The 26783-nt window shown below is 46.8% G+C and overlaps 15 protein-coding genes across 15 annotated transcripts, besides 8 other annotated features; all 15 read right to left on the bottom strand.

Annotated features, from left to right (window-relative positions):
• Window positions 1-141: 141 nt before the first annotated feature.
• Tb09.211.2900 (uncharacterized protein) lies at window positions 142-1653 on the bottom strand (the record flags this gene model as incomplete). The annotated part of the gene is made up of 1 exon (XM_822342.1): window positions 142-1653. One exon carries the CDS (start codon window positions 1651-1653, stop codon window positions 142-144), a length of 1512 nt encoding a protein of 503 aa, XP_827435.1.
• A 771-nt stretch (window positions 1654-2424) lies between these two features.
• Tb09.211.2890 (hypothetical protein, unlikely) lies at window positions 2425-2781 on the bottom strand (the record flags this gene model as incomplete). The annotated part of the gene is made up of 1 exon (XM_822341.1): window positions 2425-2781. The coding sequence occupies one exon, from the start codon at window positions 2779-2781 to the stop codon at window positions 2425-2427; it is 357 nt and encodes a 118-aa protein (XP_827434.1).
• Window positions 2782-3075: 294 nt separating this feature from the next.
• Window positions 3076-3125: a sequence feature (T-rich).
• Window positions 3126-3591: 466 nt separating this feature from the next.
• Window positions 3592-6603, bottom strand: Tb09.211.2880 (hypothetical protein, conserved; the record flags this gene model as incomplete). Its single annotated transcript, XM_822340.1, has 1 exon — window positions 3592-6603. The coding sequence occupies one exon, from the start codon at window positions 6601-6603 to the stop codon at window positions 3592-3594; it is 3012 nt and encodes a 1003-aa protein (XP_827433.1).
• A 349-nt stretch (window positions 6604-6952) lies between these two features.
• Tb09.211.2870 (DNA repair protein RAD2, putative) lies at window positions 6953-9193 on the bottom strand (the record flags this gene model as incomplete). The annotated part of the gene is made up of 1 exon (XM_822339.1): window positions 6953-9193. The coding sequence occupies one exon, from the start codon at window positions 9191-9193 to the stop codon at window positions 6953-6955; it is 2241 nt and encodes a 746-aa protein (XP_827432.1).
• A 366-nt stretch (window positions 9194-9559) lies between these two features.
• On the bottom strand, window positions 9560-10510 carry Tb09.211.2860 (hypothetical protein, conserved; the record flags this gene model as incomplete). Its single annotated transcript, XM_822338.1, has 1 exon — window positions 9560-10510. The coding sequence occupies one exon, from the start codon at window positions 10508-10510 to the stop codon at window positions 9560-9562; it is 951 nt and encodes a 316-aa protein (XP_827431.1).
• Window positions 10511-10911: 401 nt separating this feature from the next.
• Window positions 10912-11463, bottom strand: Tb09.211.2850 (cyclophilin type peptidyl-prolyl cis-trans isomerase, putative; the record flags this gene model as incomplete). The annotated part of the gene is made up of 1 exon (XM_822337.1): window positions 10912-11463. The coding sequence occupies one exon, from the start codon at window positions 11461-11463 to the stop codon at window positions 10912-10914; it is 552 nt and encodes a 183-aa protein (XP_827430.1).
• A 117-nt stretch (window positions 11464-11580) lies between these two features.
• Window positions 11581-11620: a microsatellite.
• A 133-nt stretch (window positions 11621-11753) lies between these two features.
• Window positions 11754-11777: a sequence feature (AT_rich).
• A 727-nt stretch (window positions 11778-12504) lies between these two features.
• Tb09.211.2840 (hypothetical protein, unlikely) lies at window positions 12505-12762 on the bottom strand (the record flags this gene model as incomplete). Its single annotated transcript, XM_822336.1, has 1 exon — window positions 12505-12762. The coding sequence occupies one exon, from the start codon at window positions 12760-12762 to the stop codon at window positions 12505-12507; it is 258 nt and encodes an 85-aa protein (XP_827429.1).
• A 200-nt stretch (window positions 12763-12962) lies between these two features.
• Window positions 12963-13002: a microsatellite.
• Window positions 13003-13535: 533 nt separating this feature from the next.
• On the bottom strand, window positions 13536-14078 carry Tb09.211.2830 (iron-sulfur cluster assembly protein, putative; the record flags this gene model as incomplete). The annotated part of the gene is made up of 1 exon (XM_822335.1): window positions 13536-14078. One exon carries the CDS (start codon window positions 14076-14078, stop codon window positions 13536-13538), a length of 543 nt encoding a protein of 180 aa, XP_827428.1.
• Window positions 14079-14323: 245 nt separating this feature from the next.
• On the bottom strand, window positions 14324-14671 carry Tb09.211.2820 (hypothetical protein, unlikely; the record flags this gene model as incomplete). Its single annotated transcript, XM_822334.1, has 1 exon — window positions 14324-14671. The coding sequence occupies one exon, from the start codon at window positions 14669-14671 to the stop codon at window positions 14324-14326; it is 348 nt and encodes a 115-aa protein (XP_827427.1).
• Window positions 14672-14839: 168 nt separating this feature from the next.
• Window positions 14840-15601, bottom strand: Tb09.211.2810 (hypothetical protein, conserved; the record flags this gene model as incomplete). Its single annotated transcript, XM_822333.1, has 1 exon — window positions 14840-15601. One exon carries the CDS (start codon window positions 15599-15601, stop codon window positions 14840-14842), a length of 762 nt encoding a protein of 253 aa, XP_827426.1.
• Window positions 15602-16412: 811 nt separating this feature from the next.
• Window positions 16413-18395, bottom strand: Tb09.211.2800 (hypothetical protein, conserved; the record flags this gene model as incomplete). Its single annotated transcript, XM_822332.1, has 1 exon — window positions 16413-18395. The coding sequence occupies one exon, from the start codon at window positions 18393-18395 to the stop codon at window positions 16413-16415; it is 1983 nt and encodes a 660-aa protein (XP_827425.1).
• A 360-nt stretch (window positions 18396-18755) lies between these two features.
• On the bottom strand, window positions 18756-22430 carry Tb09.211.2790 (hypothetical protein, conserved; the record flags this gene model as incomplete). Its single annotated transcript, XM_822331.1, has 1 exon — window positions 18756-22430. One exon carries the CDS (start codon window positions 22428-22430, stop codon window positions 18756-18758), a length of 3675 nt encoding a protein of 1224 aa, XP_827424.1.
• An 839-nt stretch (window positions 22431-23269) lies between these two features.
• Tb09.211.2780 (hypothetical protein, conserved) lies at window positions 23270-23950 on the bottom strand (the record flags this gene model as incomplete). The annotated part of the gene is made up of 1 exon (XM_822330.1): window positions 23270-23950. One exon carries the CDS (start codon window positions 23948-23950, stop codon window positions 23270-23272), a length of 681 nt encoding a protein of 226 aa, XP_827423.1.
• A 435-nt stretch (window positions 23951-24385) lies between these two features.
• Tb09.211.2770 (hypothetical protein, unlikely) lies at window positions 24386-24622 on the bottom strand (the record flags this gene model as incomplete). Its single annotated transcript, XM_822329.1, has 1 exon — window positions 24386-24622. One exon carries the CDS (start codon window positions 24620-24622, stop codon window positions 24386-24388), a length of 237 nt encoding a protein of 78 aa, XP_827422.1.
• Window positions 24623-24936: 314 nt separating this feature from the next.
• Window positions 24937-24966: a microsatellite.
• Window positions 24967-25410: 444 nt separating this feature from the next.
• Window positions 25411-25443: a sequence feature (AT_rich).
• Window positions 25444-25534: 91 nt separating this feature from the next.
• Window positions 25535-25579: a microsatellite.
• Window positions 25580-25871: 292 nt separating this feature from the next.
• Window positions 25872-26612, bottom strand: Tb09.211.2750 (hypothetical protein, conserved; the record flags this gene model as incomplete). The annotated part of the gene is made up of 1 exon (XM_822328.1): window positions 25872-26612. The coding sequence occupies one exon, from the start codon at window positions 26610-26612 to the stop codon at window positions 25872-25874; it is 741 nt and encodes a 246-aa protein (XP_827421.1).
• A 12-nt stretch (window positions 26613-26624) lies between these two features.
• Window positions 26625-26671: a sequence feature (AT_rich).
• Window positions 26672-26783: the final 112 nt, after the last annotated feature.

Genomic DNA, 26783 nt, shown 5'->3' with positions numbered 1-26783 from the left:
CGTGCGTCACACTCCGCTTACGCAGCAAAGAAAAATTTAAAGCATAATAACAACAAAATGATTAGAAAATGCACAAGGCAACAGGACATCCATATCGGAAGGAACACAACTCAGCATATCACACACCCTTAGCGCTGCAACCTAATCCTTACTTCCAAGACTCTCAACAGCACCGTACATATCCTCTTCCAGTGGTGCATTGTTAACCGAAATAAACGGTTCCACCGCAAGGTCCAAGCTCTCCTGTTGTGGTTGCAACTTAGACCAGTCAATATACCAGTAAAGGAGATATATGTACAGGGGAACACCAACAAACGTCACGCTACACAGCGGACCAATCCATAGGGCCTCAACACCCACACCCACGTAGAAGAAAAGAAAAAATGCAAGGGGAGCACCCACAACACAGAGAGTAACACCAATAATCACAGCGCCAATCTTCTGTAAACCACACCCACGCAGTATCCCCATTACAGTGCTCTGAAACGTGTCCACAGCATGGTAAGGGAATACAAAACGCATCAGCTTGCGATACACATGACCCACTTCCTTATCATCAGAAAAAAGAAGTGGTATCCGATCCTCGAACTTCCAGCACAACAGTATGTCAAGTATTGTTGTCACACCGACCATAACAATTGCTATGTTCGCTATCCGCTTCGCCAGCAGTGGTTTACCTTCCCCTATGGCATTCCCAATGAACACTGACACTATCAACATCGTGCCAGAGGCCACTCCCCAACAAGCACTAAATACCTGCACAGTAATAGAAAAAGCAGCGAGATCTGTCGGAGGCGCGAACCCGGCACAAGCCATTATGACTTCAAGTACCACCCACTCCACCAACGACATAGCCAAAGAAGGTGCAGCAAGGTTCACTAATGGCCTCAGGTTTTTTACTGCGTTAGAGTCCCAGCCACCCCATGTTGTCACGTAAGTCTTGGTATAATATGTGTAGGCAACCAAAAGCACATCGGTAACAACGTACAGAAGAACCCACGCCATCGGTGAGCCATTAAAGCCAAACATACGAATGAAGAGGTGCTGCAAGATCGGATTAAGTATTGCACTACCAACCGCTACAGCTGAAAGGGGAGCTGTCTGGTGTTGACAAGAGAGGTAACGACTGATCAACTGGGAGAACTGCAATGCAGGAATGCCAAGAGCTGCAATACAGCAAAACCTCCCGGTGTAATAGACAACCTCTGGCCGCTCACCAAGAGACTTCAGCAGCACGTCAATGTATATCACTGCAATACCTATGGGAATGCTAATGACTAATAACATCACCGCCATCCGCTGAGTATAGGTGCCGTAGAGGTACATAGTGCCCTCACCACCACGGGACTGAAATACTCCATATGTCTGTGAGAGCACAGTTTCCAACGCACCGCAAAGTCCCGCAGAAAAAGCAAATGCAGTTGCGTTGAGCATCCCAAGTGCAAGCGACACCCCACCGAGCTCTTTCACGCCAAAATGTTTTCCGATGATAGCCATCATAACGGCATTAAGCGTGAACTGAGCTAGAGTCGTGACCATGAGGGGAGTCCCAACGAGTACGAAACGCTTCACGAGAGTTAACGTGGAAACATCATCTGAGGAAGCTTGTGGTAAAATAACTGGCACACCATCGTCTTCCATAGTGCCAATCATCGTTACTCCGATTTCGTTTAGTTCCAGTGTCGAGCTCTGTGGGTGTATCTACATAGTATAAGAAATAACAAACAGAAAATACAGGTAACGAGCGTATTCGGCAGGGCACAAGACATAGCACTACGTACAGCATGAGACACTCTGAGAAGCTAACTGAAATATCGTGCGTCACTCAACGGAAATGCGCACATTATTTCGTTTCATTGTCAAGTGGCACGCAGTAAGGTCGCGGAAACGTTTTTTAGTTACAGAAGCCTAGAAAAGAAAAAAAGAAATGAATATCGGAATTCAACACGGTGACAGCAAAAAAGAAAATATTTCTTCTTCAGACGGTGGAAAACATCTAGATTGGGTGGTAGAAGGTAGTGTGGCCACATCGGTCGACCATATTGATGAACAACACCGTTACTACTTATCTTAGCGAAATCTCCCTTCGTGCGCAAACACAACCATTATCACACATAGTTGTTTGATGTTCCAGATGTGGAGAGAATATTATGCATCATCCTTACACCATTACATTCCTACATATAACCCCAAATGCACACTCCTTCCTCCCCGTGGTTTATTATTTTTTGTTTTGTTTTCAATCAGAACCATTTTCTTAATGACTTTCTTTTGGGGCATCATCCCTTCTCTCTTCCCTTTCTTCCCCCCTCCCTAATACCAGTTTTACGTGTGATTTGGCGGTTGGTGAAATAGCGAGGGCAAGGAGCGATGATCCAGGGATGAATTCGTGTGAAATAAGGGGAATATTATAAACACAACACTTTATCCCCGTTTGCATCGGGTTTTATATGGCAAAAAAATAATAAGTGAATGAGTGAAGACAAATAACAAAAAAGCGGGAGGCGCTATAAGAAGAGTGAAGAGAAAGGAAGAAGTAACAAGAAGGAAATAACGCAACGAAAGCACACTGCTTTGCGCATGTGGCACTGACCTCACACTCCCTACGGCACATAATCTCTTCCACCCATCCCCCTCACGAACACAGTTTCTCTGAAGCCCTCTTATCTTAAGCCTTCTTCTTTCGATCACTTCTTGTTCTGTTTTGTCCGAGCAATCATTAAAAGCAGGACTGAAAGGGGAAGAAAAAAAAAAGAAACACAGTTCTTTCAAATGATACATGCGTGTTTATGAACCTCAAACCACAGGGTACTTAGGCAAACTAACAGCGCACATAAACAAACAAATGAACGTGACGAACTGGCACCCGCAATGTGTTATGATCCTTCAAGAGGAGTTGCATCATAGTGGCGTCTCAGTCACCATCATGTGCCCTCCTCTCCTTCACAGTTTTTCATATTCCTCCATGAAGCCCAACCAACCGCTTCACTCAAGAGGAGGAAAATACAACAAAGTTACACGAACACACACGCTGGTGACACTCGGACGCCAGAAAGGTGTGCGTGATAAGTGACGAAACAAAGAAAACAAGAAAAAGAAGAAAAATACAAAAACAAAAACAAAAAAGTTAGAAAGGAGACCGTAGAAGGAGGGGGTGGAAAACGCTCATATGTTTAACCCTTGAGACCACAAATCGCCTAAGCGTGTAGCACCTACATGCATCAGGCAACGATAACATAAAAATAATAGAATGGGGTTGTATTTGATGAAAAGTGGGGAAACCCCACGCATTATTGACCCCATCGCTCACTTGCTCCCGTCACACACATGCCGTCAAAGAATTTCCCAGATTTTGTTTCACATATCTGTCTACAGACGTAGTATTTTCTTTAAAAAATCGTGCGTGATCAGCAGCACCACCTCGGCTCGACACACGACGATCGCTATAGCCCCGTTACCTGAGTAATCTCCGCCAAAATTAATAAAACTCCTGTTCACCTCTTCGTACTGTAAATGGGGTCATCACGGTTTCAGAGCCGCTGCTAAACAGTTGCACAAACTGAAAATCATAAGCTCTCACACCTATCAAGTTTAAGCGGTTTTCCTCATGTGATCCAACATTTCTTCGAGACTCATCAAAAGGAGCTTCGCATCATTCGAAAACATAGAAAGGCTCAACGACAAGGCATGCAGTCCCTCTGAATCCTCTCCCGATATTGGCATAACGAAGTTATCCGATAACGACACAATGTTCTGACCAGAGATGCCCATGGAGTCTATTGAATTGAAGGTTTTCTTTCGAAGCAGCGGAAGGGCGGAACTCTTTATTCCGCTAGACCGTGCACATTCCGATGTCGCCAAACCGGTCGCGTCACACGGAGGTGTCAAAGTTTCGGAGCGGTGAGATCTATTACCATTCCCATGAGTTAAGTTATTCATGCCATACTCCGCATTCACTGCCTTTGTGATAACCGCAATCATGATGTGGTTCTTCCGTAGACACAACTCCTCTACAGACTGCATGAAGTCTAAGACAGCTTGCATAAGTTCAGTTTGGAGTGCCGTAGTGGGGTTCCGCAACGCATAGCACATGAGGTCTACAAATCGATTAAAGGAACTGGAGGCATCCAGTGCGATGGGCTGCAGTGTGCGGAGAATGTGTCGCATCTCGGGTGTGTACGCCTTTTGACTTCGTAAAATCGACCAACTACACCACATTGACCTCAGTAGCCCCATCATGCGATTGAGAGTAAACGCCGTCCTTTCACATGCCTTCGTTGGATAGTGCACGAACAGCAGACCGCGCTCCTTCCGTGCGAAAGCCTCAAATGGCACCGTGCGCTTAAGGCGCCGCGAGGTCTCGTTCAGCAGAGCATCAATCTCTTCCATGCAGCTATCCGTCGAGACAATAAGTCGCTCACTGAAACTCAAGGTGAAGGCCCTTGAAGCCGATATGTTGGACCTTAGGACACTATCATTTCCGACTGGAGCGTTACTTGTGGGATCGTTGCTCCCATCGGCAAGTAAGTCAGTAGCCAGTGGTTTTGAAAACAGACCACACAATTTTGTAACGGCCTCACCAAACCTGATCAAGATGTTGATGCGCTTCTTCCGAAGTATGAGACTCGGGCTCAGTGGAAACACAGCCGCGCTTATGATGATATAAATGAGAATACCGAAGGTGATTTGGTTCATACGAGACAAGGTGTCCTCCGTCGTCGTGGATTCCATTGTGTTCAAGGGTATTAATACGAACATTGCGTAGACAACCAATATACCGTAATCTTTGTCAGTTCGAAAGAAGGTACCAATGAACATAAGTACGCACACGGATATAATTTTGTCTGTTGGAGTTGAGGAATACGTACCAGCAAAGAAACCTATAACAGTTCCCAAAATACAAGCTGTGAGACGTACCACCGACGCTTGCACCGCCTCTACGGGATTGCTACCAGAGACGAAGGCAATGATGCTAGGACCAGAAAGAGACTCCTTGTCAACGCCAATAAGGAGGGAGAAACCAACCGTGGCTATCATCGCCGCACTTACCTTTGCTGCTTCAATCAGCCGCTGTATCTCCCGTCGTCGAAAAGTTCTGAACAGCTTTAGCACGTATTCGATTTCCTCTTTAAAGGGTTCCCACACGACCTTCGCAACAACTACTTTCGCAGACGACATCCGAGACACCTCTACCTTGGACATATCACAACCAAATTGCGAGATAGTGTCGTGCGAATTAATTATAGTAAACATAAAGTACGTCATTAAGGGAACGAATTCCTCCAGCGTTTCGGGGCGGTGTTGGTAAAACAAATCGAGACGTGCAGCATTGAACTCGTGCTGAAGCTTCCTTGTCGCCGCACTTACGTCAGTGAAGAGCTCATCCAAATCGCTCACAGCCTTAATTGTGTGGGCAGAGGTGAGTGCGTCCATGAGCTTGTCAACAGATGCCGCGACATCTTTAATATGCGGGGACAAATGCTGGCCAAACGCAAGAGAACGCTCTGATTCGTCGATCACCCATGGCCTTCCCTCTACCATGTCAAGAACCTGAGAGAGAGCGATCAGATTCGTACGAAGACGCTCAAACAACTGTGCCTTAAACCAGCGCGCCCTCCGTGCATCACCGGAATCAAATAGAAACTCGTAAAACGAATGGTCTTGTTCAAGGTAGAATGTTTGTAATGCCTCATCAACGGTTGCAATCAGCATACGTACCTTTGTCATAGACATGTTCCGTTCAACATTAGAAGGTGACCAAAAACAGGACGTCATACCTGTAAAGGCAGCACCGGTGCAATTTGCGATCTCGCAGAGGGCCTTCTGCGCCCGTGTTTTGGAAAAGATGGGGTACGGTACAAACACTGCCAGGGCGCATAAAAGGGTTCCAATGCACCAGTCGGCCATAACACGCGAAGGGTACACCAAAGAACTGTCTGGTTTCACAAGGAGACCAATCATGCAGATGTTGAAGAGCAAAAGACAAACCCTACGCACCATATTCTCTGTGAATGTTGCGATAACGAAAAGCACCAACGTATAGTAGGCACACCACACACCGATATGGTTGCCGAGGCCGAGCGCCACCCCACACGTTGCAAAAGGTAACCAAATGCAGCCAGCGCGTAACCATGTGAAAATGAAAGCAATCATCTCACCAACAGTGACCTTGGATGCCAAGACAATAGCAGAAAGAACGGACGTCGACGTCCCAAGAATATTGAGGGGAATGAATCCAACGACAAGCCCGACCGAGGGAAACACAGCGATCAACGTAACACGGAGAGCGAACTCCACCTGCCGCCAGAACTGCGGAGAGCGTAGAAACTCTAAAACCCTAACTTCCTTTCTCCCATCACTTTTGCGCAAAGACCACGGTACAGTCAAACTGCTGTTTTTACCGGGCCGACCTGAATCTTGAAGCGGCACGTACAACGGCAGGCCAAAACTGTCATTCCCTAGTTTCGTCCCGACACTATTATGAGCCGGGGGTAAATCCCTTGCTGGGGATGACCCAATATCGTCAATAACGAAGTTATCACCCGACGCGGGAAGACAGTTTTCTCGATAGGTTTTATCACCACCACCTTTAAGGGTTGTCATGGTGATTGCAAAAGTTTCTTTTTCCCCTCTGCCCACTTCAATACCCCTTTCCTTCTCTGTTTTATTCGGCTGTGCTTTGACCACGCTATATGCAAGTGTGTGTGACGACCCAAGATCGTTACCGATGGGAAAGAGGGAAGGTTAATAACCGAAATAAGAATGATGCAACCAGTGTTTTTAACCTTGAAGTGGGAGTACACCACGTCGCTTGTGTTATTTATAATATACAATATAATAATGATTTCTTTTGGAAGGATTGTACGGTCGCCGGCGCCCCGCCCTCCACCACTTTATATGAGATAGTTTCTCGCATAACCGCCACCACAAGCGCAGAAAAATCATTAACAACTCACGGATCACCCCTGGCTGCACGCAAATAGGAGAGGGCTTCCGAGAACTTTGGGGGCTGTTTTCTGAAAATTACCCGCTCACGATTTGGCAGTGGGCTGAAGAAATCTGTAAGTCGTCGTTGAGCAGAATCAGCGGGGTCTCCACTTGGTGGTTGACGGCGCTGGCACTCCCGTTGCGCATTCTCTAGCCGCTCCCCGCAGTATTTTTTGTTGAGAATCCCATGCATCGATGCGAACAAACGGAGTTTCGTCCAGTCAGGTGCTGCACAGACAAAAGGCCGCGTATCGGTGTTCACCGTAGGATTGAAATAGGCGTCCACCACGTGGCTTTCCGGAAAGGAATCAGCTAATTGCAATGTACTCCACTTCACGTAGTTCCGGTAGAACCGCGTTAATGGCACGTCCTCTCCCCAAGGGATACGTCGGCGCCTCACAGCGGAACACCAGCTGCTCAACATATCTCGGACCTGCTCGGCTCCGCCCTCCACAGAGTTTGTGGTTTGACGCCAAGTAGCTGCGATGACGTGCAAGCTCTCCAAAAGTGAAAGCCCGTTAACACCCTCTGCATAATCGCATCCAAGCAAAAGGGCAAGCGCAACAAGAACAACCTTGTCTACCCCACACGCCAACAAGTCGCTCTGGCGGTACGCGACCACATGCCGCCCTTTGGAGAAGAACCCACGGAGGACCACCGGTGCGCCATGTACAATGACGTCACTGTCTTCAGTGAAAACAGCATCCACAACACGTTGCTCATTTAAAAAGGCGCACTGCGCATCCGCTTCATTAGGACTCAAGACATACGGTATCCCACAGCAGTCGAGCAACTCAACGATCCCTAGCAATTCAAAGGGAACAACCTGTTTCTCTCTTACATGCTCCCGAGAGACGGACGGAACTTTCAAGGGTATCCCCGTGGTCTCCAGTGTCTCCGAAGAGGTGATGACAGAAGTATTGAGCAGTACTTCCTTTTCATCTTTCCTTAAGTTCCCGGATGGAACGACAACACCACCAAAGGGGTTGAATTCGCTCAAACCACACGATGTTTCTGTACAGTTGTCCCGAGACTCGTCAACAATTCCGCCATCATCGGCAGATCCGAGGCCTCCAAGTAACTGCGTCCCCGGATACCACAGATGTGTTGAATCATTACATTGTGTGTCTGGCGTTCTGTCAGACGCTGCAAGACTTAATAAATCATCGCAGTCATTGTCCGCACACGACCAATAGTCTCCGCTACTCAACACTTCAACTTCATCGGAGGTGGACTCCTCCTCTTTTCCAAAAGACACATTATGATGGAAAGCATCGACAGCATGAGGGTCAGTTTTAATGGCATTATCAACAACGATAACCGAGCAACTACTGCTGCTCAAAATTTCGCAAACACTGTCACCACACTCCTCTTCCACCACAATGGCGGCACTTCCCACGCCTTCAACCAACACCGAAGACGACGAACTATTACCTGCTGAAGAACCCTGAATTGATTCAGCTTCCCCCCTAGTAGCACCCCCTAGTGCTCTGGAAACCTCTTCAGCCACCCGGCGAGGTCCCATAAATATCGAAGTGCTGGTGTACGCAAGCCTGTTATTCTCGTGGAATTTTTCAAAAGTCTTTCTTTGCTCCAAGAATATTTCGGCCTCACTCAAGAAAGAGTGTGTCAACGACCGTGAGACGACCTCTGGAGCCAAGCAAACCTCCCGAGTTCGTTTTTTTCGCCCTTTAGGTTGCAGCAAAATGGTTCCTGTTTCCACACAGCTTTCCCCCACGTCCTCATCGACGTCGTGCAACAAATCGGTTGGTGGCAAAGACTGGCGCAAAGGTTTCTGCAGTTTCTTACCACTTCCGGGAGATCGATACTTTCGAGGAAGCGAATGAACATCGAGTAAACCAGCACTCATCTGAGCAGCAATGAGTCGCCGGGCGTGGCGTGTCACCATCGCCTGCTCCAGAGCTTCACGATGCTGAGCCCTACGCCGTTGCTCCGCCCGCTTTGACATGGTGGAAGGCCCGTCAAAAACAAAAATCGGTTCGATTCCGTAGAACAGTAATTTGAGAATGCGCATGAAGAAACCTTCCAGGATTCGCTCCTCCACACTTTCACCAGGTTCACAGCTTGATCGAAACTGCGCTATCCATATGCTTGCGTCGATGGCAACGCGTTTGCCTTTCCAATCGGCGGGTTGCGTAACCTCACCGAAGGTGTCGAGGAGGCGCCACAGTCCATGGACACCCATTACCTACAACGGCTTGAAATAAAAAGCGAATAAGAAGTCATTCAAAGTGACTCCTTCGGCACATATGCATTTGTGTATATATATCAGATGGACAGATAAATTATATGGGCGCAGACACAAAAACAAAAACACACGTTAACAACAAAAATATGGAGAGAAACCCCACAAAAGAGGGAGGAGAAATTGACGAAATGGAATTGATGAGGGTGAGGAACAAATACGTTTGCTCTACCCTTCGGGTCGAGGGTGACCAAATCGAAAGAAGAGATTAGACCGCTGCCTTCTGCGTACGCGGCGCACCGGCACTACGCCAAAAGTAAAATAATAAACAACCTTTGAGAAAAGCGAACTTCCACTCACCTACCCTCACTTTTGGGGCATGTTCCTGCTGAGATTCCCGTTCCCCGCAATATCAATTCCATTGTCACCTATTCTCCGTATTTTTCGGAAGCGTCCTTGCAAGAATCGCCGTTGTAAATTCATGCCCTCCCTCCTGTTGACAACTTCTCTCTCAACCACTTCCACGTTTATCAACTCAAAACCCACGGAACAAAACAGATCCCTCAACTCAGAAACGGAGAAAAAGTGGCTTAACGTCCCATTCGTACGTGAAAAGGTGTTCGCTTCCACACGGCAGTGCGCGCTAAACCGCTTCTCCGCATGATCATCCACACAATAGTCCCGGAAAAAGAAAACGCCACCCTCCTTCATGCAGGCCGCAATGCGCCGCAACACTACTGCATGCTCTTCAACCGGAATAGAGCATAGAACAAAAATCATGGAGACAAAATCCACCAACCCATCACCACGAGGGCGGGATTGCCTCGCTACGGATGCCGTGATGATGGGGGCAATATCCTGCTCAACGGGGTTCAGCACCCAGGCAGTAAACTTCTCCTGCTCCACATGTGGGAGTGTATTTTGTTTCTCACGCAGGAGTTTAATCGCTACAGTAGAAATATCAAAACCAACAACTCGCCATCCAGAAACGTCACCGTAATCCTTAAGAATAGGAAATACGGCGTTACCGACACCGCAACCGGCTTCCATCCACACACACTCCTCCAACGTAGCTTCGTTGTTCTTCTTCAACCTTTCGAGAGCCTCACGGAGTTCAGAAAACTCGCGCAAGATGTAATGACGATCGCGGTAACCGTTTAATGTATTGTTTCTATAGTACTGATCCCAATGCTCCTTGTGAGTGGTCTTACGAACCTTCAGTTGAGCCAACTGCCCTCCCGTGTAGGGGCGGTAATCTTCAACAAATGGCAGCTCACGTGGTCGCTTGCGGGTATTATTTTCAATCTTATCAGGCATTGTAAGATCTAAGCTTCTGTTCCTGTGTGGTGGGCCGGAGAAAGCGGAAAGAGAGGATGTCCCTTATGTGACTCCCGAATTAAACCGAATGCTCCGCTTGGTACTGACCAGTAACGGGTCTCCACAGAACATTTCACATAAATGACCACCCTCCTCCATTTCACAGGCATTCGCGCATGCGCGTGTGTGCGGAGTCTGCGCCCTCGCCCCTTTTTATATGAACACCTGCAGCTGTCCACGACCCACCAATCAAAGGAGCCGGGAGCACAGGTGAAAAATCACAAAGTGCGAATGTATATTCACACGGGAACGATCGCATTGGTATGGGGAAAAAGTCCGTGAGCGCCAGCAATGAGACTGCAAAGGTTTGAATGTAAAAAGAAAAAAAACAGGGAACTACATCATACATTTAGCTTGATGTGGCCCTCGGCAAATGGGTTATATAAAACCGTGGTACTAAGAATCCTCGCCTCTACATCAAGCACGTTGTAACTTCCATCCGCCTCGAGTTCCTCAACCCGCTTCAGTGTGCGCTCGCTCTCCCCGTCATTCCAGCCAAAATCGACGACCCCAAACGCCGTGTGCTTGGAATCCAGTGACGGGCATGGTTTAAATAAAATAAAGAACTGAGATGCGTTAGTGTCCGGTTTATTTCCCTTATGCGCCATGGAAACGACACCACGACGATCGTGCAATGCGTTTCCCATTCCCTCATCCTCAAAGTACCGCTGCTTGATATCTTGGTGATGGACAAAAACAGATTCACCTCCTTTTCCAGTTCCCGTTGGGTCCCCTGTTAGAACAAAGGTCTCAGGAACCAGACGGTGAAACCTGCAACCATCATAGTATGATGAAGCACAGAGGGCAAGAAAGTTGAAGGAAGCTTTTGGGCAGTCAACGAAACGGAGGTTAATTAACAAACTGCCGAGTGATGTTGAGATCACAACCGACATGAAGAAATGTTGACCCCTCTCCCTCTATGCCGTGCTACTCCGCCTAGTTCGCACGTTGCCGCTCCTCTCTTCTTCCTGTAATAATTAGGAACAGGAGCTGGGTAACACCCCACCACAATATATATATATATATATATATATATATATATATATATATTGATACACTACACAGAGCGATAAATAAAGGGAGTAGTAGATAAGTGATAGGACCAACCCCCTCGCCTCCCACTCACTCTCACACACACAAAGTACGCACCCTTATCGCTATAGTGCTTAAATACAAATAGAAGAATTTTTTTTTTTTAAAAAAAAAAGAAAGACCACCAAAAGGGGGAAGTAATCAAGCGGAAGGACGCAACTGACGTGTACTCCAGAGAGAGAAATCAACAAATGGGGGAGGGGGTGACATCAAGTTTGTCCTGACATGAATATGTACAGAATTCGCTGGTTGGCAAAGTTCCAATGATATTTAACATATTCCCTAATTCAAACCTTCACTCCCACTTTACATCGTGACATACATACTTCCCTCCTTTACTGTAAAAGAGTTTTCTCCCACAAACTTATCTCGTCTTATTTTTCGCTGTCTTATCTTTCATAACCCCCGCGACGCAACAAATGTTGCTGCGTCCCAAAAGCGAACACGTTTCCAACAAAAAAAAAACAAAAAATACGCCTTCGTCACGTGTGGCGTAAACCGCCCCAATAATCCTGAGGTTTCCAACTCCGCGTAGCCGACTCATCATATCCATAGAAATCACTGCAGCAAAACTAAACACTTCACACACGTAAGGGATTACAGCGTTCAGTAAAATATCGATTACATTCCTAAACCTAATGGCACAGTGCGCCAGGCAAGCGCAAAGAGCAAAAAAAATTTAAAAAGAAGAAAAAAGGAAAAGTGAGCAGATAAGACACATAAGAAAGTGAAGTAAAACTCTAAAAAAAAAAAACCTCCTTCGCAACACGCGCCTCGTACCAACTTGCCCCACAACATCACATGGCACAGCAAACACTAAAAAAAAACAACTTTCGTCCCCTTCAGTTCTTATTCCCCTCATCATGAATGCAAGAAATGGAAGAGGAGGGGAACAAACAAGAAGTAAGACGTTGCAACCTCATATAAAATACGAGAAGAAAAGTACCATCAAAAGGAAGTAGGTACGTAAACAAATATATATATGTATAAGTACGTGCTTGCATTTGTATGTGTGCTTGCGTGTGCGTGTGCATGAGGGGAGGAAAACGAGTGCATGATGCAAGGAAGTAAAAAAAAAAACATGTGGTGGCATAAAACATGATAAAGGTAAGGAACAGTCGGGAGAAAGCGTGATGGTGCAACACGTACGTGTTATAGTGACTACTAAAGATATTTTTTTCAATGAAAAATGATGAGGGAACGGAAAATAACAAGCCCCCGGGATACAACAAAAAAAAACTGGGGTATATAGAGGGATATAACAAGATAGAAAACAAACAGGGGGGTAAGAAATCGTGACATATATAAATGAATACATATTTATATATATATATATATATCAAGATTCCCCCTTCCCTCACTCCCTGCTGCCCCGTATGTTGTCATAAACATGTTCCCTTTAACATGAGAAAACAAAAGCGCATCGTAATAAATGACTGGGCAGAATTCATATTCAACAGCCCACGGCTCCCATATGCACTCACACATTCCAATAATCATACGTGCCATCGTGGTTGAATTACCTGTGGGCGTACATGCGCTCCGCCGCCTCTCTGTTCTCCGTGTGTTGCATAACCTCCAGTGAAAATGAACGGTTCTTTATAGCCTCCTTTTATGGAATACCATTTCGCTTCCCTTCAGCGACACGTCTTGAATAGATTTTAAATAAGAAGTGGAATAAGGAAAATAAAAAAAACGATCGGTCGATGTGGAGAAGGAAAAAGAGAAATCCCGTAAGTATCTGCTTCGATTTAGAGCTGGGACGAAGCGATCAGAGGCTTGGAAGCCGTCCCCATAGCGGTGTCTCCCCTTCAGCGCCAATGTTCCTGTTGATGTCCCTCTCCTTCACTGGCCTTTTACAAACTCAATTTTATCAGCTTGACACCTCACCAACAGCCTCGGACTTAGAAGCTACTTGGGATGTCTGAGATATGGATGGAGTTTCCGTTTTTTTCTTGTGTACCTTCGACTTTAGTGAAGGGTTTTTGGAAAGGTAGTTCTCAACTGCGGCTTGAATAGTTTCCTCCGCCAGCATCGAGCAGTGCAATTTAACAGGCGGAAGGGAAAGTTCCCGTGCAATCCGTTTGTTGGTGAGCTGCAGTGCCTCAGCAAGTGTTTTGCCGCGAATTGCCTGCGAGGCGTAGGATGATGCCGCAATCGCGCTCCCGCAACCAAATGCTTTGAACTTAACATCCTCAATCACCATCGTTTCAGGGTTCACCTTCACCTGCATTTGAGTCATGTCACCGCACTCTGGAGCACCGCGGAGACCAGTTCCAACATTTGGGTCGGATTTGTCTAATTTACCGACATTGCGCGGGTTATTGTAGTGCTCCTCAACTAGTGGGCTGTACAGTGACCGAAGTGAGGCTGCCAGCGTCGGCAGTACAATGTGTGATGATATCAGTCGCCGCATGGTTGCTCCTTTCGAATCGTCAGTTTTCTCGCTCTTTTTGTGATACCAGAAGTTGTCGAATTGCCCTTTTCACTTATTAATACTTTTTTCTTTCAGTGTATAAATAACTATCCCTCACGTTCTATTTTCGCCTTTTTTTTTTTTCACCCCCACCCGCTCCTTCGCTTCTTGTCTACCTTTTTCACTTCCCTACACGGATGACCACAACACTCAGCCCTCTTTTTATATTCCAAACCACAGTGCTTTCAATGCAACTGTCTTACCTTTTCCCACAATTCTTTCTTTCTCCTTCTTTTACCACCTTTACCGTCACTAGTACTCCACTGGGACCTTATGTTATGGTATTGCACACTGCGTGAAGAGGGACAAAATAATATGTTAACCTTTATCTCCCTCTTTTCCGTATTATCCGCTTCTGTTTGCGGAACTACACTGTACCAAACCCTTTCCAATCTCAACCAAGCGAGTAATATGAAAAAAAAAAGATGTGAGACAGCATGAGGTAAAAGATTTCGCCCAAAACTTAAGACCGGTGAACCTATTTCCAATACACGGAAATAGACGATGCACACAAAAACAAATGCACTTATCATTACAACGAAATCGTTTAACTTAAGGGTGACAAATCGGGGAAAACAAAGGTAAAGAGTGTGTGAGGGAGGTGAACAAACGGGCAAAGGGGCGCGTTACAAACAAACGCGGCACTAACACACGCCCCGCCATGAAGGCACGCACTGTTGTAAAGCACCGAAAAAATGGTGTCAATTTAATTCAATGATGCGTGCCGATCGTTGTGGTTCCTGCTGTGCATCCGCTTCACTACACGAAGAGGTTGTATCACTCTCCAGTTCATCCGCATAACATATAACCACCGACTCATCGCTAGTCGTGGTCGACTCATCGTCCACTTCCGCTTCACTAGTGCCGGTTAACGCTCCAATAGTGTTTTCCTTTTTGTTGTTGGCCGTCAGCGCTGCAAGCAGGTTTAACATCGCCTGAGCCTCCTCCACTTTCTGGCGTTCCAAAGCCTTACGATTATCGGCTGTTGGAAGAAGCAGTCCGCTCATCGTTGATACGTTTTTTGGCATTTCACGAGGCTCCAATACGCCTGCAACAACGCTCAGATGCACCTCCGCCTCATCCATAGATTCATCAACATCGTCATGACGCTCACTACAGCCGTTTGTACTCGTATCCGCGTCGCCAACCTCACTGAGTTTCTCCAACATCACAGGTGGGACATCAGCCGCATGCTGAAGAAACATCTCAACACCTTGTGTGAGTTTCGCAAGTGTGCTTTCGCCTTCATCGCAAATTCCCCTTCGGTGTCGACTCTGCAGGAGACTCGCCACTCTGAAGGCAGAGTTCTGCATATAATGTGGAGGGGTTATTGTGTTTTGCTGCGTAATGGACAGTGATGAACACATCCACGCATTCATACGCACAAATGTATGAACACACGAGTCATTGTAGTAAAGAGGAAAAAGAAGAACAAAAATATACATACACCTTTGCGCGCACATGCAATATTTATCCGTCGTGAATAAGACGAGATAGGCGGTAAGAGGGTAAAACAGCGAAGTTTAACAAATGGAAAGGGACGCTTTGATCTGGCCGACTGAAAACGAGAGTATGCTGCGAACAACTACGAAGGCGCATCTCTACTAATCAAGAAAGAAGGGCATCAACACAAAATAGATGTAACACATGGACACGTAAAACTGCATTCCCACCAGCATCAGCACTGCAAACACTGCAACACAAACGAAATAAAGAAGAAAACAAACAATAAATCCGCCCGCCCAACAAATGTTTTCAAACCATCCTGAACACCGCATCCGTACCAACATGATGGACGGGGCCCAATGCATCAAAAGAAGGAGCAAACTCGTTTGGACAAAGACGAACTAACAGTGAAGACGTAAAGCTGTATGCCCTTCATGGAACCAACAGTCGAACCCTTTACAAATGGGAGCCAAGCACATACGTATATCCACACCTGCGAGCACTATAAGAGCACAAATATACCACGATGGTAAACAAACCGAACCGACACGATAACCGCCGTAATTTTATTTGGTAATTGCAGACACCCTTCTCCACATAACTCCTCGACCCGGGTGGGAGGGGGACAAAAGCTTGGACAACCGTTAGAGATTAATTAACCCAAATTCAGGTGTAGTGTCTTGCCCGATGCGAAAAGCTGCGACACCAAAAACAATGACAAACAAAAAAACAAAGTTGTCGCCAGTGGGGGGGGGAGGAGGGCGCCCGAGCACGCATGCCGTCCCTGCAATACTCCATACAAAAGACTATGCTGCATTACACAACTTCTTATGGAGAACGAACTGATGAGGTGAAGCCACCGTCATCGCAGTCCGTCCTGGCATGTGTGGGGGTTGTTTCACATGAAGCAGTCAGCACCCGTGTGGAGGGGCGGATACTAAGTATTGTGGAGCGTGAGCCGTTGCTGTCTGCAACATTCGGGGCTGCGCTCACCCGGCGCCTCGCGACAGATTCCAAAGCGCTCAACGGTCCACATCTCGGCCCACAGGTTTTCTTCTCAAAAAGACAATAGCTGCTCGTGCTTGGTGAAAGTGAGGATGAGCACGAGGAACTGCCGCTCGGTAAATTAGGGTTTTCTGCGACCTTCGGATCAACATCTGCTGCTTCCGGGGGAACTTCCTCGAAACCGTTGGTTTTGCAGAGTGACATACGTCGCGGCACCTTCGCAACGGGATCGTCCTCGCGACAGGGCCTCAGCTGCACATCCGTTGGTACCGGCATTTGTTCGAGGGAAGTTTCCAGTGTTGGTGACCGCACACCATTCGGCGTCTTCCCCGGTTCTTCTGCGCTTGGCGTTACTTCCCCTGGTGAATGGCACTCATGAAGCTCCTCCCCGCCGACGGCGCCACATTCGCTTTTCACTTCACCGTCAACCCCGGCAGATAAAAGTTCATCAAGAGCCTCCCTAATGCTGCGCAAACCGCTGTATCGGAAGAGAGACGACCGCCCCTTCTCCTTCGAGCCACGGACGCCCGCCTCACAGTCAACAGGATCACCAAAGGGGAAAGGCGCAGCCCTCAAATGTCTTGCCGACAATGTCCCGGATTGCGTCACAACGTGGGGAGGAGCAAAATCATCATATCTATCGCCTTCCCCACCATATCGCCTTCTAACGGCGCCGGTGGGCAGAGGACAGACGCTAAGTCTCCGCGGCGAACGATGGCCACTTCGAATAAGACCATCGTCACTGTAGAATGTAGTCCTTCTATCTATGGTGGGCGATGTTTCGGAAAATCTCGCTCCTTCTTCAGTATCACACTCATCGTCCACCTCAACGACGGGGCACGATATTGCTCTAGATGGAAAAAATGATTTCTGCCTGATTGCGTGTTCAGTGTCGTGCACGAAACCATCGTCTTCAAGAATGGCTTCGACATGGGGTAGTGAAATTGTCTTAGACACTGAAAACGGTGCTGGGTGAGCTCCATCTCGCCGAGAGCTCGGGTGCCTGGTACTTGAGCCCATACTTGGGCAGGCCGAGTCCATCCGATCTATTGCTATTGGTGGAATGTATCGGGGATCATGCCGTTCTTCGTAAAAATTATCTCTATGGGAAACTTGTTCTTCCGCCGTCGCTGCGGTTTCAAATGAATGAGAACGCTGTCGACGAAAGAACTCATTGCTGTAAAGTGGCTCACTCCACATCCCTCCAGTGCCGCAATGCATTAGAGGTGTGTGAGGTGGAATAGGGCCACCATGCGCAGATTTCGCGCATTCATCGACAACGCCCTGCTGTGGCCGACTCATACATTCCACGACACTGGTGTCTACAGTGCTGAAACCAGGTGTCCCACGACTTATTGGGGGAACATCGGCAACAGAGAATCGGGATTGATGCGGTGTCGATAAAGAGGTAACCGCAGAAATACCAGAGGACCCCAAGGCTAGCGCCGACTTCCCCATTATCAGTGCCTGCACATTCAAAGACACTTCCTCTGGAACCCCCCTCTTCGGTATTACACTCATAGCTTGAAACCACTTCGCACAATCGTCAGCGCTGGGCGCCACAAGAAGTAGCTTCCGCGTGCCATCGTAGTGAAGTGCAACGATGGTGGGCGACTCACGCGTAACCGACAAAACAGTCGAAAACAAAATGTAGTCGAGTGGAGTACCATACTCTTCAGAATAGCCAACTATAAGTGTCGGTGAAAGAACCGAAAACAAGTTTGCGCAGTGGTCTGACTGTGGCGATCGCTTTATCCATGTCAGATTCCCGCTCATTTCCGCCAGCATCCAATGGGAACCACTCATTGCCTCCAGCCTATTTGGCCCCAGACCTAGTTGAAAACAACATCATGATGAACAAAAGAGGGAAGCAAAGAAAATAACACGACGGCACTGCCAAAAAACAGAGTTAACAAGAGGTTGGGCACGGTTTCAATATGAGCATACATGCTTGTACAACAAACAAGTAAACAATGGATATGTGATGTGACCGTCGCTACGTTTACCACGGTAACAACAAAGCACACGGGGGCAGTTCACCATCTCTTTATACTCCCTGATCCAATCAACCAAGGGTCGTCTCGAAGCAACTAGCGTTCTACTCCTTTTTTTTTCTTCGTACTTGCACATCAATGGAAACGCGGGGGGGGTTAGGGTGACGTGCGTCTAAGAGTGGACAGAAGTCACACGAAAACCACCTTGGTCGTTGAGTCGTGCCGTGAATGTGACCTTTTCCCCTCCTGTCCATTTGTGCTTTCGCAACCACTGTTGCCCGACGTACACACGTTGATTCGGGTGCTCCGTGCCGACGGGTTGAATAAAGGCGTACCGACTCGTCACGAGACACACCACACCCTCAGCCTTCCGTAGAGTTTCGGGTATTGTGTTATGACATAAGGGGCACCGAGCCTCCAGATGCACGAGGTTGCATTCACTACATTTGGCAGGAATGAAAGGAACCACTTCGGCTGCTTCCTCAACAGCATCCTCAACCACAGCCCGCTGAACCCCACAAAAAATGCAGTATGATTCAAAATCTACATTTGCCCTTTGGCACTGGGGGCATTCCCATGCTTCCGTCGGACACAACTCACGGACCGTGTCGCGAAGGGAGAGGCAGTTACGACACACATAACGGCATACATCCCCATTTTCATTTTCGGCCCCACACACCTCACACACCCATTCTTCCTCGTTGAAAGAGCAAAGTTCCGGCCTGTGAGTTCCAAGGCAATGCGGACATTGTCCAGGATGGAAATGAGAAGAAGAAACGCCACATACGTTATCAACATGTTCCAACAATTGCTTCGTCAGAGCAATTACTCGGCGGGCCATCCTCTCATACGGAACACTTGCGATCAACACTGCTTGTAACCGCCCTAATGCAACAGCCACAGCCACACGGGTTTCGCTAATTGTCGCCTGTCCAACGTGCTGTCGGAAAGAAACTAAGATTTTGTGAAATAAGTCCGCTAACGTGTCACAGCCCAACTTCCGTTCCATGGCGCGATCGATCACCCTGAAGGTTTCATGTACCACAGCGGTGCTCCAACCTTCCCGTGGAACAGGGGGAGCAAATGAAAAACAGTGAACGCATACAACTCCGATTTGCTGCGTACCCAAATCCTCTCCACATGCACTGCAGCGCCGCACGGCAAGATGCAACACGTCAGCAAAATGAAGCGCATGTCCACATTCTGAACAATGACTAGACAGTTTTTCAACCACTATCCCCCCACAATTCGAACACCACTGGGCCGTTTCAACCATCAATTCCGACTCTCCAACCGCCGCTGACGATGTTGTTGGGGCCTTCAGCGCCGTTGCCCCCACACGCAAAGCACCGGCACACAGAGCACATTTTTCAGCAAAAGGGTTTTCCGCCATGGCCCCGCAGTCCACACAAGAGCGGACGTCGCTACTTTTATGCGCCATCGCAAAGGGCAAGAAGTCAACGTGGGGGCATTCTGGGCAGGTGCGGTCGAGTGAGCTTCGCAACTGGCTGCATCCCTCACAGCGCCACACAGTGCTGTTAGCAACCGCCCAGGGTTCGCGCATCCATCCGCAATGTCGGCAATAGTGCATAGACCTACACGATCCTTTCCCTTCACCCGAACTATCCACAGTAGGGCATGAGCACGAGGTCACTTTGGAATTCCCCATTTCTTTCAACGCTTTTGCCACTGGGCCCAAGTCTGCCTTGCAGCGGAAACAGGAACTCACCTGCCGCGCAGGATTGTTCGCCCCGCATTCACCACAGGTCCACGCACGGCGGACGACGGCAGCCGCAACCGCACCCTCTTCCGTACGGACGCCACATGACTGGCAAAAACTTAATCGCTCATCCTGTGCATAAGCGCATTTGCTACACACAACAAACCCATTCCGGAGCGCAGAGCACAAGCAGTAATTAAACCTGTCACTGTTAAAGCGACCACAAGCAGCACACTTCCATAACTTGTATGATGGCAGCAGGAAAGTATAACGCTTTAGGATGGGTTCCACATCGCAGTGCCAGACGGTTGCGAGATGCTCAACAGTTTCCAGCATTCCCCGATCACGGGCGTGGCAGAGGGCATAGTAATTTAAAAAGGGAACACCGTTCGTTGACGGGTCTACGCGAGAAAAGAGATCTTTTAACGCAAGACTTGTCGACCGCTGAAATGTCCATACGATGGATGCAGTCAATGGAACAGAAAAGTACTCTACGCTCAGCGCTGTTTCGAGTAGCTCAAGTATCATGTCGGTATTGATGTCATCACCAATGCAACGCACAATTGCGCGTAACAAAGGTACAATATGTTCTAGTATCGTGCATGGCTGCGTTTCCTTTGAGAAATGCCCGTTAATACGCGCAACACGGTCACACAAACCAGATAGAACATATTCCATACACTGGCTAACGATGATGCCGGGGTTATGAAAACACACGATTGCGCGGTAAAGAGGTACCACGTCGGCGGAACTACCTGACCGACCAACCAGTACGCAAACAGCGTGTATGGCGTGCATCACAGGAGGTGGAATATTTATCCAACCCTCCTCACGCGAGCATGCAACGCTGAGAAGCGAATCACAGGCACGGACAACATCTGCGTGGTGCACGTGGGCCATCACCAAATGATGTGTTACACGAAGCGTTGGAAACATAACGTACGCACGCCGAACAAGTCCTCCCTTGCCTAGTGCAACAAGAGCAGCACTGCCATGCACAAGACCCTCTTCAATATACCTGGTTTCGCGGTCACTCTTTGTGAGTTCAGTGAATGCGCGAATTATTACCTCACCACAGTGATCCGGCACGGAACCACTAGAACCCAATGCAACTCCACAATTGGCTAGAAACTTACACTGGACTGAGGGCGTCACCAACCCACGATCCGCCATTGTACCGTACACATCACACAATAAAAACATGGGGGCATACTTTAGGCACGACATTACCTGTATGCACAACTCATTACACCATTGATCACCGCAGGGATTTTTCAAAAGCCAGTGAAGCGCCATCACAGCACATCGATGAAGCCCCCCAAGGGCATTTTCGACAGCGAGACGTCCGCTCTGGCGACCCCGAACCACAGTGGCCACATGATGCATGCAAAGCTTAAGAACGCTCGAAGTCACAACGCGCAGACACAACACAGACGTCACGATGGGAGAAACGTGCACCGGGAGGGCAACACCCAAAACTTTACGCAGACAGTTCTCAAACAACAATGGATCACCACTAGTTCGAGAAGCCAATAACTCCACAAGTCCTTTAAAGACGGCGCCCTCTGAGTCCTCAACTCTAACAGCATACTGCAGAAGAGTAACGGCCGTTCTAGCATCCATATAACCGGAACAGATTCGCAACATGTGATCCACGATATAATGATAACCCGCTCTACTGTGTGGTAGCGGTGTTGACGCTCCCATTGTTGCATTTTTCACAGTTCCCCTATCGTTAACTATCTGACGCTGAGAGCGATTCTCTTCGCCCGCTATACGACTATAAGCCAGAAGACACTCCTCCGAAACATTGAGTAATGTCTCCAACGCGACTGAATCATTTGTTCCTCCAACCGTTTTGCGGGCAGCCACGGCAAATGACGATGAGGCAGACCACATGGACCAACAGTGACTTAAGAATGTAAAGGCCAAATAAGGAGGGAGGCATTCCTGTGATACGAACCGAAGCGAACTCGCCAGGCCCTCAGTTGCAGTGCACTCGGGTAAACCTACTCCTAGAAGAAGCGATAAGCGTTGGTTGAGTTTGGTACCTGACACAGCGAGAGTTGTGATGCGATGACGAATTACATGTGGTGAAGTGAATGCACGTAACGTCGGCGGCCGCATAAAGTCTCGCAAGGAATATGCAACAAAGTGCGAACTCACGCAAACCCGAGCAGTTTCTTTTTCCTCCTCCCGCTACGTCTTTGCGAGGAAAAGGGTCTTGATGACCGACACCTTAATGGGGTGGAAGCAAGTGGAATGCGTCCCCACTTCACACCCCTGCACAGAAGAATGAATCGTTTTTTTTTGAAAAAAAAAAAGAAACGGAAGCAAAACACATTAGGTAATGGGTAAAAACGCAAATGGATAAATTACACACATGGACACACACAAACACACGTCTCCCTGTTATAGGAGGAGAAGGTCAAGAAAAAAGACGCGACCAATTTCAAACATAACAAAACAAAAAAAACGTCTTTCACTAACTTACACACACACACACGCACAGGTAGAGAAGGACTAGCGTAAAAAAAAAAGGAGAGGAAAAAACAACAGCCTTCAATCCGCTGCACATGCATAGCTCCTAGTCGACCGAACAATCCCTCACTGCATTGGGCCAATGATAACAATGCATTATGACGCTCCACCACAAATGTTAACACCTACACTCCCCTTTTCCTTCGCTACCTCCCACATGGTACCACTAAGCAGTGACAAAAACATGTAAAACATAGCCACGATACGACTGCATAAAAGATCTTTAAAAGAAAGAAACACAAAGGGAATGCTACGAATGAACCCTTTATACAACCGTGCAAATATTTTTGCCCACGTACCTCGAGAAAAGAATTCGCTTGTCACTCCCTTGCCTTTTTTGCACAAAAGATATAATCGTCACACCCAACTCAGAGAAGGAGTTAACAAGGGAATCTAGCAATTACCACAATAAGTGTAAACAAGAGTTAATATAATGTTTCGGGTCTTTTGTCCTCTGGAAGTGGGAAGCCCGGCACCATGTCGAACACGAGGTCGTCAGTAATAAGTTTGTGACCTGTTGCATTGGTTAAATTCCCTTGCTCCCAGTTTGTGGGGGAAAACTCCGCCCGCATCAGGGCTCGATTCGGCTCGCGCCACGTCATGGGGTTCGCGGGGTCTCTCTCATCCCATCCACTAAGTCGCTGTGAAGCAGCCATTGTCCAGTAAAACGAGTTCATGTAAGTGGGCACACTTAAGTGAAGCAGACTAGGGAAAAACTTTTTATCCTCAGCTGTGTAATCTTTCGTAAGCTCCATGAATTTTGTCTTTAGGAGTTGATTTCGGTAAGTTTCGTAGGCACGACAAATCATCCACGCTTCTTCGAACTCGTGACAGTTCGCTGTACCCCACGTAACAGGTTTTAGATTCTTCAGGCAGCGATGAAATGGCACCCAGCGATGCACGCACTGATCACGAAATATAATTGGAACGTTATGTAACTCCATAAAATCACGAGAGACGGACATGGGCCTACGTTGATGCCCACGATCAGCACCAAAAGGATCAAGCATATTCCACAGCAGTGGATTATCGTAAGGCCCAAGGTTAATAGGTGGCATGGGATCCCCAGGCTTTGTACGCCCAATATCCTTCAAATACTCCGTCATTTGCTACGTCCAATCCACTATTCAACAACAATAACAACAGCGGCTGCGAAAATTTTATAAAAAAAAGGAGCTAATTCCAACGCAATAAATATATGCGATAATAACTTGCTACCTGCGTAGGCCCTGTACTACTAAAGAAGCTAAAAGGAAAACCAAACCAACGAAAAACAAAACAACTTAGACCTACAACTCTTTGAGAAGCTCAACGCTAAGGCCTCTGACAGAGTGCAGAGCGTAGTATTTTCCAACGGTAAAAAACAAAAAAAGAAAAGAAAAGAGTGGAAAGCGGAGGCGGAAGCGGTAAGTCGATGTTTTTATTATATGAAGTAAAATACAAGAATAAACAAAGAATTACAACCCGAGGAAATGAGAGAAATGGGAAATAGAAACAGATAGAGTGTGCGTTTGAGTGATAGCTCATGGCGGAGAAATGTGTCACGTGCGGCGCACTACGAACCTGCAAAGCAACATAAGAAACCCCACCAAACATAACGTATGAATAGGAGGGCTACAGTACTTCATAAGAAAATTACCCAACGCACGCAAATGAACAAAAAGGGAAAGAAAAGGACAGGAGAGACGAGACACGAGACAAGCAACCCTTTCCCCCACATAGAACACACCAGTGCCGTCAGGCAACTCTTCAATAAGAGACGAATTGCAATAAGCCATTAACCTCAATGCACAGAAATGCAACCTGTCAAAGTGCTCAGTGGCTCCGTATTTAATAAATAACCTTTCAAAAATGATAGTCTTTGCGCTGTCATCTTTAACCAATATAAATACATATGTTTATGTGTTACGGAACTGATATGGGCACACCGCGAACACAATTTGCGGTAGCACAAAGGGTTCCGCCACACTAATATGAACTACGCTCGAATATTTCAACCCATGTAATCATGGTTATCAACCATCTCCCTTCACATATAAAAAAAAAGGGTAAAGTAAACAAATGAAAAAGAAAATAAAGAGCAAGCAAGGAAATATATATATATATATACATATACATACATGAAGGGAAGGTTTGTGAATGAGAAATAATTTACGGACAACAATGAGCACAGTCATGTGCCATGAACAAACCAAGCACTGGCGCTCCCCCAAAGTTTCAAATCTCCATCTTCCCGCCCTTCTGTCTTTTTTTTCTTTTGGTAACATAACCGAAAAGAAAAAAAATGAGTTGCGGTACAATTCATTGATTCCCCTTCCCATCACCCGCCTACTTGCATATTAACTCATTTTATTACCTCTTTATTTCACCCAAAATTTTTTTCTTTTCTTAAGCAGGCGTACATTCCACACGGGGAATTCTACCTCTAAATTTATGTAGAACCTTTCCTTCCATTATACTGTTCTACAACATAAGTGAGACGATGCACATCATGAGGTACACAGCTACCTTAAATAAATTCTACCAATATACACGCAAAGGTATCGCAGAACAACAACAGTAATACTAATAATAATATTATTATTATATTATAATAAATCAAAACAACCGCACCATTAAACATAACTCCCTTTGTGATGACACACCAAAGCTCAGCGAAGAGAAGACGAAAAAATTAGATGTCTCACCACATATATACATATATACATATACATATATATATATATATATATATAAGCCGCATGTGTTTCCCTCCATTAGGTAACACAAAAACAAAATAACACACAAATGTTCTCGCTTTTCGTACGCCAGCCAACTCCTCCATCACAGCCAAAATCGCGAAACAGCAAAGAAAAAAAGAAAGAAAAATCAAATCATCAACACAAAAGAAACGGCAAACAAATGAAAAAAGAATGTGCATGCAGGGGGGATCAAAGAAAAGGAAAAAAAACACGCACACGTGCACATGACTCCCTTTCTTCCCATGTATCATATTCAAATACACCATTAAAAAATGCAACAAAAAACTCATGGTGACATAAAAAAGGACGGTAAAGTCGCTGCAAGGCCAATTAAACCTTGAGTTGTTGTACTGACCGAAAGGGCTGGAGGGAAACTTGACGCCGCGACCGCGAGCCAGTGGGTCAAAAGATGTTTTTCGTGAAGTGTCATCGCTAATGGAGGGACGCCACGAGGAAAAAGAGTCATGGCATATGTCATCAATCCAACACCTTCAAGAAAACTCAGCACTCCCTGAAGATAATAACGTTTTCGGAAAACATTGCGTGTATCCGTAGCTTCAAAAGAAATGGGACGAACCGCCTTCAGAAGGGCCGCACTGGTCATTGTTTGCATAAGGTTGCAGTAAAAAAGTAGTGAAGGAATCAACCGGGAAGTGTAGAAACAAATGTTGTTCGACAAAACGCCCTCATTTGCGAGTAACGCAATTTTATCAGTGATGCGAAACAACAGCATCGCCAACATGGTTAAAACACGCATAACTCCGGTAAACCAACTTGGCGATGAGTGGAGTCTTCTGCGGACAGAAGATGGCGACACTTCACGTAGCAACAAGTATGAACCCTTTAAACGCGACAAGCAGAGGTAGTTGGCAAGTACCTTCGCTAAAGCACATGCAGAACGCGCTACCAACGTGTAATGTTTCGAACCCGCAACACCCGCGGAAACTAAACTGCAGAATTGAGCCACAGCCACAAGTCGCTGGGAGTGGCTTCCGAAAAGAGTTTTGTCCGGAGGAAGGGAACTCATATTAAGTTTTTCTTTTTTAAAAAAAATAAAACTTTTTTTTACTTTTTATTTTTTTTTTTGACCTTTATTCTTAATTCAAGGGGAGGTGATATACCCTCACCCCACACACACACAAAAAAAGAGGAGAAAAAAAATAGATTATAAAGAATCAGAAATGTGCACACGTAATAT

The sequence above is a fragment of the Trypanosoma brucei genome, chromosome 9, assembly GCF_000002445.2.
Source record: "Trypanosoma brucei brucei TREU927 chromosome 9, whole genome shotgun sequence".
In the NCBI taxonomy this organism is placed as follows: domain Eukaryota; phylum Euglenozoa; class Kinetoplastea; order Trypanosomatida; family Trypanosomatidae; genus Trypanosoma; species Trypanosoma brucei.
This window is presented reverse-complemented; position numbering and strand designations above follow the sequence as displayed.